At 33.8% G+C, this 12,769-nt stretch overlaps 1 protein-coding gene across 2 annotated transcripts in view; it reads right to left on the reverse strand.

The window, feature by feature from the left end:
* Window positions 1–333: 333 nt before the first annotated feature.
* The window catches only part of GUCY1A1 (guanylate cyclase 1 soluble subunit alpha 1), a 92,163-nt gene continuing 79,727 nt past the window's right edge, over window positions 334–12,769 (reverse strand). For both annotated transcript variants that reach the window (XM_074229068.1, XM_074229069.1), the window contains exon 9: window positions 334–6,426. In XM_074229068.1, coding sequence (XP_074085169.1) covers window positions 6,225–6,426 — 202 coding nt within the window. In that variant the 3' untranslated portion in view covers window positions 334–6,224. The remainder of the gene's footprint in view (window positions 6,427–12,769) is intronic.

Here is a 12,769-nt window from a genome sequence, read left to right on the forward strand (position 1 = left end):
CTATACCTATTTTGAAATTGAAGATAGAAAGGAGGAAATTACCCCTCTATCATATATATCATCAAGGAGGCAATAATATTAGTTGTCATTAAATATAATAAGATATTTCAGGTGGATAAAATTGCTTATGATCCAAAGCCAAGTCAATAAGCATTTATTAAACATTCCAGATATTGTGCCAAGTGTTCTTGTAAATGGCAGTCTCCTCCGTTGCTATCTCCAAATGGGCTAGAAGAGTTAAAGACTGATACAATTGCATAACTTGGAACAATATTCTTTTTACATGAATTTGATGTTTCTTTTGTAACAAAAAGACTAATTTTGTTATATATATATATATATATATATTTTAATTATATTTTAAATAGTTTCATTACAATATTTATATGGCAGCATATCAAGGAAACTCTCAAGAATCTTGAATTACATTTTGTTAGGCTTTGCAGCTTGCCAGAAGCAAAAATCAGGTTTAAACAATTTGCTGAAAGGCTATGGTGAAAATAATTCCTCTTTATCTGTTGATAATAAACATTATTCAACTTTTCAATGTAAAGTCTAACTTTTTTCCTTTCTCAGTTAATTGAAACTTAGAAAAACCATGAAGTCAAAGGAAGTATAACATCTTCAGTAACAAACATCAACCAAATAGGATAGGGAAGAGGGCCGTATTTGCCAGAAATAAAAAAAAAAATTGAGTCTTGGCATATGTGTATCCATGAATCATTTTATACAGAAGGGCTAAAATGAAAGTCCCTTTCTGCTTCAAAAATCAAAACTAGGAAGTCACAAATTTAGATACTGTAGAATGAAAATGAAACCCCAGGTTCAGATCTAAACCCAACCCAAACAAAACAATCAATAGAATGGATTTATCTGAGTTTGGTTCTTCATATGGTTTTCAAGATCTCTTCAAAATAGGGAGGTTTCAAGTCATTTCATTCTAAATAAACCTCAAACTGGATGGAAAATCTATTTTGTTACATTTGTGTTGTGTTGTGTGTGTGTGTATAATGTATACATATATGTGTGTATATATATATATGTATATTTAAAAATTTTAAATATCTAAAGACAGCAAGCCTCCTTTTAAGCCCTCAGTCAGAAATCTGAATTTAACTTCCCAGATCTCCTTATTTTTTTGGTTGTTGCAACTGAATTATTTTTCTCTCAAGCAGATGAATTAGTATATCCATACATTGAAATCCGTGAAAGAAATTGATGATCTTTAAAAATATCATATTTTCTCATTATGTTTTATTTATTTTCTTTTATTAAAGATTTTATTTGAGTTTTACAGTTTTTCCCCCAATCTTACTTCCCTCCACCCCCATGGAAAGCAATCTGTCAGCCTTTAATTTGTTTCCATGTTGTACATTGATCCAAATTCTCATTATGTTTTCATAGAAATCATTGTCTTTTTACTACAAGGATCTGTGAATTCAGAATATTGGTGCTCCCTCACCCAACTCAGATTGCCAGTCCTCTATAACTTTGAGAAATGGTTCCTTATAATAAGGAATCAAATTTAAGTTGGCAACAGTTCTAAGGCAGAAGGACATTCAAGCCCATTTTTCAAAGTTTAGAATCCCTCTGCTTCTTCTCTTCCTTCCCCCCCTTTATTTCCCTAGGAAATTAGTGTATATGGATTTGTACCTGCTGGGAGAGAACTTGTATTGTGAATTTTTTTTTTAGTTTTTGCAAGGTAATGGGGTTAAGTGGCTTGCCCAAGGCCACACAGCTAGGTAATTATTAAGTGTCTGAATCTGGCTTTGAACTTGGGAACTACTGACTCCAGGGCTGCTGCTCTATCCACTGTGCCACCTAGCTGCCCCTATCATGAATTTTTGCAGAGAATAGGCAGTAAACTACACCTGGGAAATGTGAAAATCCCAAGGTATGCTTAACATTATGGTAGTGTGTTTGTTTTGTCAGGGGAAAAAAAAGCCCCCCCACACACACACACACCCTGATGCTCAACTCTGGCAGTATTTTTAGGGAGCTCATTAGTGTTATACACACATATGTACAAATATATATACTGGATATAGTTAGGGTGATCAGAGTTTGTAGTATTTTATATTTAAGATTATTTTTATTAATATCTTTTGATTTTTCCATTACATTCATGTCCAAACCAGCAAGACATGATTTTGTAACAAAGGTGAAAACAGATCAAAAAAACAGTTCAGAAAACCAAACACACCAATTATATCTGACAGCACATACAAGTAACCTACCACAATCCTTTACTTCTTTGTTTTTTCTTGTATTTTTGCAAGACAATAGGGTTAAGTAACTTGTCCAGGGTCACACAGCTAAGTAAGTATTAATTATCTGAGAATGAGTTTGAACTCAGGTCCTTCTGACTCCAGGACTTGTGCTCTATCCAATGCACCACCTAGCTGCCCCCCTACAATCTAACTCTACAAAGAAAAGAGAAAGATGCATTTTCTTAGTCTTCTCCAGGACTAATCTTGGTCATTATAATTATATTATTTTCAGTTTTACTGTTCTGTTCTTTCCCCTGACATTGTAGTCATACATATTGATTCTTCAGCTCTGCTTATTTCACAGTTTCTAATTGAACAATTTATGCAAGTTATCATGATGGTGATGGACAACTGGAAGAAGTAGTATTGCTAATTGAAGAATATGACCACAGGAGTTTCTACAGCCTAGCAAAATGTTGAAAATGATGTAAGAATTTTGAAAAAATTAACTATTATGTATAAAAGTTCCTAATAGAAAGAGTACTTTATTCATAAAATACATTGCTCTAACTGATAAAGTATGAAAAAAGCATGCACTCATATAAAAATTATAATGTGTTTAAAATGGAGGTAACTTGAATAGCCATTATTAGGTTTTTGCCTAGATGCCATATTTTGTATAGGTTTGGGGGACATGAACTTTGCTTTAGATGGAAGACAAAAAAAAGCAATGTTATTTTTCTTGAGTAAAAATTTCTCCAAATAAAATGAGAATGCCTCTTCATAATTCTTTATTGTGTTATAAAGAAATTATACTTATTGATTTCTATTTGAGAACTCTTTCTCTGGAACATGAGTTTTCTCTAAGGTCTTTCCTGGTCAGAGTTCTTTCTATTTAATCCTTAGGAAAATTTTGCTTTCTTTTTCATTTTTGAAATAATTCAAGGGTAGAAAAATACCAAGAGAACATACTTCTAATATCATGTCTTTGATGGAAAAATAAGGATTTCATAAGCAAGACTGATGAGCATATCAGGGATAGTTCCTCTAATGAACATACTAGAGTTGTAGAATCTAGGTGTGTCCCAGACATAGATTTAGGAGGACTTAGATTTAAATCCTGGCTTCATCATTCCCTGGGCAAACCTGAAGAAATCACAACCTTTCCTAGCCTCAGTTTGCTCAGCTGTCAAAGGAGAATAATGATCTTGGAATAACTTGTTTCACAATATGATTTTAAGGAGAGCATATATATATAGCCAATTTTAAAGTGCTAATTTCCTTGACTTCCTTCAAGTCTCACTTTTGGCAAAAAGCTTTTCCTCTTGAATCTTATTGTCTCCTTCTGAGACTCCCAATTTATCCTGCCTTTTTCTTGTTTTTACATAGTTGTTTTAAAAATATTGTCTTTCTCATTTGACTGTGAGCTCCTCAAGAGTATGGGCTGCTTTTTGCCTTCCTTATTTAGAATTCTATTTAGCACTCTTCTTGCTCCAGAAAAGATTTTAACCCTTTCAGAATAATAAAGAATAAAAATTAATGGGATTTAAGAGTGGATTGGAAGTAAGACATCTTTATGGGCATGAGAACATTTTTCTTTTATGTAATTCTTTTCTGTTTCTCTTCCCCCCTTTATAATAAGGACTCAGAGCCAGAGAGAAAAGGGTCTGCAATTCTTTGCTTTCTTTAATACATATAGGATATTGATATGATTTCAAGACTGCAACAGAATAAAAACCATTTTCCCCTTGAGTGCTGAAGTCACTTTCTAGTAAGAGGTTAGATGCCCAGATGGTTCTGTTTAGGACCTAGATGATAAGTCATAGAAAAATACTAACTGGAACACTGAGACAAAATAGGCTAATCAATAGTAACTTTTTCATCCTAATGTCAACACAGAACAGGTGACGAATAATGGAACTATTCAAAAACTTGCTTGTACGTGGAACTATGTTGACTGAATTCAAATCAGTTTGGAATCTTCTGTTAAACTTTTGTTACTTGTATATACCTGATTTAAAACTCATTTTTCACATCATGTTCTTGCTTGGGCATTGTTCTTTTTAAAATGATGCTCTCATTATCAGGTTTTCTAAGTAACTACAAGGACAATTACTTAAAACACCAACTCTGAAAGCAAAAATCTGAGTCAGCACACAACACAATGGATGAGGAGTCAAGTAGACTTAAGTCTTAGCCTTGACTATCTAAGTAATTTTGGAAAATGATCCTTTGTTAGGAATTGTGTTTTCTCATCTGTAAAATGAAAGGATTGAATTCAAAGAATCCTGCCATCTCTAAAACTAAGACATTAACATAACGGCTCTTTTTTATTTTGCTTCTATCCACCATATCTGTGCAAGCCCTGAAGAGTATAGAAAATTCATGATTCTTTTTTTTTAAATACATGTACACATCCAAAAAATGGTCAATATTATCTCTTTAATAAAAAAAGAGGGGCAGCTAGGTGGCGCAGTGGATAGAGCACAGGCCCCGGAGTCAGGAGTGCCTGAGTTCAAATCCAGCCTCAAACACTTCATAATTACCTAGCTGTATGGCCTTGGGCAAGCCACTCAACCCCGTTTGCCTTGAAAAACCCTAAAAAAAAATAAAAAAGGGAAAGAAACCTAATATCTCCTACTCATATAGCTTAGATTTTCCCTAATTGTATTTCTATGGCATTAAAAAGTCAAATGACAGTTTTTATTGGTTCAGGCCCAAATTGCATGCTCTCATGTATAACTGCATAATGGATTCCCTTTTTTAGGGGGCACTTCCTTTAACCTCAAGAGGCAGTATGTTATAGTATATGGTAAGATGGATAGCTGGCATTAGATTCAGAAAGATCTAGGTTCAAGTTAGGCCTCTGCTGGTTATGTAACTTTGGACCACTTGCTTAACCTAGTATTCTGGGAAACTTTCTAAGCATGTAAATTGGGCACAGAAAGCCAATCTTTACTAATATGGACTTTTCCATCTGAGCATTTCCTATATCAGTGAAAGCACAGGTCTGAGTTCTATCTCAGTCCTATTCCATTTCTACTTAATTTGTGGTGATCAGATCAAGAGTATTACATTACAAAAAGCAATCCCTAATAAATGTAAATTTATATCCTTTATGTTCACCTGAACATTTTGCTCATATGTCTATTTGCTATGGAAAGTTTTTGTCATGAAGAAGATATGAAAAGAAAATAGCTTTTATTGCTATATGATACATACTATATGAAAAATCATGCTTTTAAAAAATCTTCACAAACTAAAATAATATTTTAGTGTTACTTTGAATCAAATTTGTGATTATATGTGATCCATACTTTTTATTTTCTTAAAATAAGAGGACTTGACAGAAAAATCCTCAGTCTATTTTGCTATATATTGGCAGTCACAATGAAAACATGTAATAATGACAATAGCTAGCATTTATATACCATTCTAAGTTTTCCAAAGTGCTTTACAAATGTCACATTTTAATATTACAACAACCTTAGGAGGTCAAATGACTTGCCTTGAGTCATACAGTCTGTAGGTTTCAGAGGCTAAATAATAACATGCAGTGAGTTTTAAAAATTTATAATAGGAATAGCAATTTCTTGTGACTGTTCTTGGGAACACTGTGAATACTGTGATAAAGCATGATTGGTGCTCAAGCAAGGAACAGTTCTGCAGGCAAATCTGTCTCTTGGTACAATACATTCAACTTTTCTGATGTTATATATAGTGGGTCTAGAATTCTTAGTACAGGTTGAGTTGAAGCAACTTATATAACATCATCTGTCACAGAAAAGAAAAGTTACCTCAAGAGACATAATATTAAAATAGAGGAGTTGAAATATTATTTCAGTAAATATAGTCTGTCATTTAAAAGAGAAGTAACAAGTCTTAGGGGACCTAGCTCCTGAATCAGTAATACTGGCTTTCAGGCATCTGCAATCCTAAAGTGCTTTCTGAGGCTTCATACATCCTCACTGGATTTAAACCCCCAAATATTGATAGAATTGGTGAAAATTCAACTTAATCTATGCCTGATGCTTTGCCCAGAAAGTTAGCATTGCCATCTTCAATATCTTTTCTTGGGAAGCATTCCTTTGGATTTGCTCCTTGTATGTAAGCATCCAGGAAGTGACAAATTCCAGGAATTTCTTTGGGGAAGTTGGGAGGCAATTCTTCTCTCGAACGAGGAGTAAACACAAATCCAGGACATCCTTTGAGTAGTCTGAAAAGCAGTTAAAAGGAAGTCATTAAAATTATTTAAATAAAATAAGCAAATGTTCAGAAAGGAAGGAGACTTAAGGAAAAAAAGTAGATCAAAGTATATCTACGATATCCAAAGTATATCCAAAGATATCCAAGATATTTTTGAGATTATTGATTTAGGTAGAAACCTTAATCTTGACCAGAAGAAGGAACTTGACTTTTTTCTCCTTTAGTCACCCTAAAAGATCTACATGCAGTTCTCCATACTTGCCATTCCAACTTTCCCTTTGAGAATTTTGCACTGGTTATCTCTGGATAGAAAGTGTTTTGTGAAAGGAAGAGTGGGTCTCCTGAAAGTGGAAAATCACTTTGGCAGCTGTAAGGGAGAATGTATTGGAGTGGGGTGTGACTTGATGGTAGAGAACAGTTGCAATGGTTCAGTCAAAGGATAACAAGGAGTTAAAAGGGAGGGTGGTGGTCTTGTGAGCAGAGAAAAGACAAAAATGTTGAGAGATGTTATGGAGAAAGAATTGATGTGATTTTACAACTGACCATGTCTGTGGGATTAATGAGAGTAATAATGAAATCAATTATAATTATATAATCTATTTTAGTAGGCTCATCTAACCATACATCTTAATACCATTTAGTCTTATTTATCACATCAGACTTCTGACATTCTCTTTCTGTTTCTAGAACAATCCTTACAATCTATCTGATGTATTAGTCAGTCAGTCTGATGAATAGGAAGAAAACCAAGAGAGATTGCTACTGATCAAGTACACAATTCAAGTAAAGCAATTATAGTTATGCATAATAATATGGCATAAAACAGACATAATTAAGAGATGAACAAAAAACAAAATCACAAGATTTTCTCTAGTTCTAAAAAATAGTATACCCACAGTATATAAATAAATTTGATCTAAATGTAATATGCCAGTCATAATAAATGTTACATATTGAATTGATAAAAATTAATTTCTCTTCTTAAAAGGTTTATTTATTTATTTATTTATTTATTGCAGGTGTTTGTGCTTTTGTGGGTTCTTAAAAAGCTTTCCGAGAAAGTCTTAGTCAATATCTCTTAAAAATACAAACCTTAAAACTTTATTGAAAAATTGCAGAAACAGGAGCAACTAAGGTGGCGCAGTGGATATAGAGCCAGCCCTGGAGTCTGGAGGACCTGAGTTCAAGTCCGGTCTCAGACACCTAATAATTACCTAGCTGTGTGATTTTGGGCAAGTCACTTAACCCCAGTGTTTTGCAAAACAACAACAACAACAACTACAACAATGACAACAAAACAAAAAAAATTGCAGGAAAAGACCATCTCAGGGATGGAAAAGATCTTAGATAGCTGAACCACATCTGATCAAGAATCTGCCTGGTCCTGAGTCAATTTATTGCAATCTTGGACAGCTCTCATCATTGGGAAGTTTTTCTTTGCATGAAACTAAAATTTTTCCTCTGCTTTCCTTTCACAGTCCCTAGTTCTGTGCTTTGGGGCCAAGCAGAATAGATCTCCTCTCTTCCACATCAGAGACCTTCAGAAACTTGGAGATAACTAGCACACCTCCCACTCTTTTTCCTAGTGAAATATCAATTCTTTCTACTTTCTTTTTTTTCTTTAGGGCATGATCTTGAAATTCTTTTCCACCTGACTGCTGTCCTTTGCCTCTCTCCATCATATTAGTATCCTTCTCCACATTTTTGAGGAACTTAACATTTGTATCGGTGAGATTTTTGAGGTTAGGGTCTATTCTTTTGCCTCTTTTTATGTCTAGAATTCAGGATGATGCATAGCACATGGACTAGATAACAGTAAATATAGGTTACACAATGGATAGAATACCATTCCTGTAGTCAGGAAGAACTGAGTTCAACTCTACTTTCAGACTAACCTCCTTTCTTATTTTTAACCTTCATTATGAGTACTTTTTTCCTACTTGTTCTTATATCCTATCAGGGAATGACAATAGAGTTCATATGCTATGATTCTGTGATCACTTATAAGGAAATATTATTTATTCATTTTAAGATAACATTTTATATTTTCCAACTACATGTAAAGACAATTTTTATCATTCATTTAAATAGTTGAGTTCCAAATTTTCTCCCTCCCTTTTCCCCATTCCTCATCTCTAAGATGATAAGCAATCTGATAGAGTTTATATCTGTGCATTCATGTAAAAATATAGGGAATATTTTTTTAAACAAGTGCTGCTGTTGCTGTTTTGTTTTCTCTCAGTTTGTTACTCCCTTTCCAGTTTAAACTTTGAATATTTTAGGGATGGCCTGGTTTATTTGATTCTCAAATCATACTTCTTGAAATTTTATGCTTTCCCTTTTTACAATTTCTTGATACTTTAGGAGCTGATACTTCTCATGATTGTTCCCCAGTTACCTCCCTAAGATTTTGCTAGCGACTTTGAATTATAAACTGTGTTAATCTTGACCAGTTTTTTTTTCATTTTGGTTGGTTAGAAGACTAAAGCATTACTTCAGGCTCCCAGAAGTGAATTTTAAGCTCTATTTAACATCATTGCTTCTTTGAATAAGAATAGTTGGAGCTGTTATAATTATGGGATACAACTTTTCTTCTAATTTAGTGTTAATTTTACTCTCTGCCACAGCAAGTCAATGAACTATTTTGGAAATGATTTCTATAACCATAACCAGTCATTTCGTGTCCCTTAAGATATAATCAATTTCATTTTTTAGTAAGAACATTTAGCTCTTGCAATGTGAAGAATCTTAGACTCTTGCTGAAAAAAATATTCCTATTATAAAGATATGAATATTCTGGTTTGTTGATAAGTCTTTGGAATCTTTCATTTCTTATATCTGAAAGGTATTTTCCAATATACTTTTCTTTCTTTTCCAGTGTCCAATTCTACAAATTGACCTCATTGTTATCTTTATGCTCATACTCATCTCAAGAACTTCCATGGAATGATGCTTATTACCTTCATTGTCAACAAACATTTAGTATGCACTATAGGGTGCTGGGTATATAAAAAATGTCAAAAACAGATTCTTCTCTTAAATAAGAGTTCAAAAACTAATAGGAGGAAAGAGAAGACAACATGCAGACAGTTATTTATAAAATGGATCTGCACAGAATAAACTGAAAATTATCTCAGAGGGAAAGCATTATCATGGAGGTTGGAAAAAGCTTCTCATGAAAGGAGGGATTTTAGTTAAGACCTGAAGAAAATCAAGGAAGCCAGAAGGCAGAGGCAGAAATGAGGAGGGAGACAGTTACAGGCATGGGGGTCAGTCAGTGAATATACATAGATTTAGGAGATGCAGCAAGGAGGCTAGAGGCCAGAGCTCATGATGGGGAATCAAGTGTGAAAAGACTGTAAAGGTAGGAAGGGGACAGATTACCAAGGGCTAAGAGTACGAAACAGATGATTTTAAGTTGATGCTTAAGGATATATAATTAAACTAAGACCATCAATTTCTTTATGTACTTCTGCAAAGAGAATCTGTCACCTACCCTTCTACTTAATTATGGTTTCTTTTTATCTGCTCATTATGTTTATAGTGAGAAAATTAAAATTGGTATGATTCAATTCTTCCAATATTATATCAACTCACTGGTCACTGAACAAGAATTTCTTGTTTGGAATACCAGTGACTAAATTAATGTTTATAAATTGTCTAAAAATTGCATGATTCTTACTTAGCACTCTATGCTTTCATTTTTTCTAACTTGGGCATTATGAGTGCATAAGTTTCCATGTACTTTTTCATGGTCTCATTGCCAAAGAGTTAATCATCTAGTAGTCAGCCTCCTGAGGCCAAAGCGTATCTATATGTAATCAACCTGGTCTTCAAAAGAAACATAATGTAACCTTCTGGGTCCTTGCATAAAACTTTGTTAGCCCATTATGGTTTTTAAATGCTACTGGTATAGCCTCTAAGGACCCACAGATACCAATATGTCATCTTGAGTCACTGAACTGGACCTTTTGGAATGGAATTCATTGACCTTGATTCAATTAACAGATGAGTACTTTCACATTAATGGTTTGGATTATAGCCAGCATGACTAGTGATTGTAACAGTCTCCTAAATGGTCTTTCAAGTGTTTTCCCACTCTAGTGCATTCCATACATTACTAGCAAAACTGTTTTCATTAAATGCAGGTTTGTTCATGTGATTGCTTTATTCAAATAATTCCAGGTACATATAGGAAATAAACCAAACTCCTTTATTTGTGCAGGACTTCTTAACATCCTATACAATCTCACCTTAAGATATTTTCAAACTCTGAATTTTAACTCCCATTTCTTCATTCTACAATCTAGCCAAATAGGGTCCCTCTCAGTTCCTTATGTATTGTCTGTTTTCTATATCTATTCTATGCCTCATAAAGATGTAGCTGAGACACAGTATTCTACATGAAATTCTACCTGATTTTCCAGATAACTACCCTCCTTTTTCATACTACCTTGTATTGAACAATTTTCAACATATATATTTGGATTTACTTTATATACTTAGCATATATTTATATATCACCCCTATATATTTTATGTCTCCTCAATTGCAACAAAAACTCAAGGCAAATATGAATAATTTAATTATTTACACTTTTATCCCCAGACCCTAATACAGTGTTGATACAAAATTGACACTTAAATATATGCTAATCATACTGATTGATGGCATAGTCATTAGAGAGTTGACCCTGAAGTCAGGACAACCTAGATTCAAGTATGATTTCTCATACAGACTTGTGTGAACCTGTACCAGTAAGTCTTTAGGACTGGATATTGCAGAGAAGGTGCAGAGAACCTTCACTGATAGATGGAATTCCCTCACCTGAGAGTTTCCTATACTGCTTGTGTTCCTTTCATATGATGCCTGTCATAGAATTGGTTTAAATATTGGTAAAATAGTTGACCTTCTCAAGTCAGGTAAACACATTCTTTCCCAAAAATCTTTTTAAAACCTTACTTTCTTTTTCTTTTTTTTATTAGGTTTTTTTTTATTTTTGTAAGGCAAATGGGGTTAAGTGGCTTGCCCAAGGCCACACAGCTAGGCAATTATTAAGTGTCTGAGACCGGATTTGAACCCAGGTACTCCTGACTCCAGGGCAGGTGCTTTATCCACTATGCCACCTAGCCACCCCAAAACCTTACTTTCTTAATTTGTCCTTTTAAAAGAGAATAATAAGATATCAACTTAAAATGATAAATTTATTTTTAGCTTGTAAAGATCTGTGTGATCAACCAAACTTCTTTAGATATGATAGGACTTAGGCTAATAGAAGAAAAGTGTTTAAGGTAGTATAAGAACCAGAATCAGAATCCAAGCTCTCTTACTTCAAATTCAGTATTCATTCTTCTATGAATTCTTATATTTAGTTATCTATTTGAAATGATAATGATTCTCAAATTACAAAGACATTATAGTATTTGAACTGTATTTGTACATAATTAATCTTTTTTCCATCTTTACTTTTTGCAATACCACCCCACCCCCTAAAATACTACCCTCCCCTGGTTATCACAAGTTTCGTTGCTTCTTTTGAACTTCACCAAATTTTAAAGTCCATTCTGAATTCTCATTCTATCCTTCCAAATTGTTTGGTTTCTATTCCTTTTCACTTTTCCAGGTTTATGTCTTCTTCAAACTTGATGAATATTCTCTCCATTCTATTATCCAGGTCACCAATGAAAATGCTGAATAGATCTGGGCTCTGGCCCAACCTCTGTGAAAAACAACTTTATGTCTCTCAAGTAAACAATGACCCATTAATAATTAGTGTCATGATGCTCTGTCCACACAGAAGAAGTGAAGTGATTAAGAACTTTTGGTTCTATGATATGCTCTGACTATTCTATGTGAGCATAAGCTGAGTAGAACTCTTTGTGCTAGAACATATATAGCTTAACTGGTCCCTAACGATTTAGTGGTGAGTATGTCAAATAAACATTGAAAAAGAACCAAGATAGCTCTGTCCATACCACAGTCCTATCAGTCTACTTAGCGGAAGCATTATCGAGGAAGCAAGTAAGCCACCAAAAAGTCTTTTATGTCCACACTCCCTAGAATGATGAATTGTTTGTACTAGGTGTTGATATTCAACTTGTTGTTACAGAATTGATTCCAGTTCAATATAAAACAACAATTCTATAGTCTCTTTCACATAACAATCCTTCCAGTGTTTAAAGAGATAGTATCTCAGGATTGAAAACAACATCAGAAATCATCAAGTCCAAGCTGTATTTGGACAAAAATTCTTCCCACTACATCCCCAAATAGATTTCAATCTTTTTTTTTCTTGATGATTATGAGAGAGGAGAAGATTTTTAACCTCCTGAATCAGCTTATTACATTTTTGT

The sequence above is a fragment of the Macrotis lagotis genome, chromosome 3 (assembly GCF_037893015.1).
Source record: "Macrotis lagotis isolate mMagLag1 chromosome 3, bilby.v1.9.chrom.fasta, whole genome shotgun sequence".
Classification (NCBI taxonomy): domain Eukaryota; kingdom Metazoa; phylum Chordata; class Mammalia; order Peramelemorphia; family Peramelidae; genus Macrotis; species Macrotis lagotis.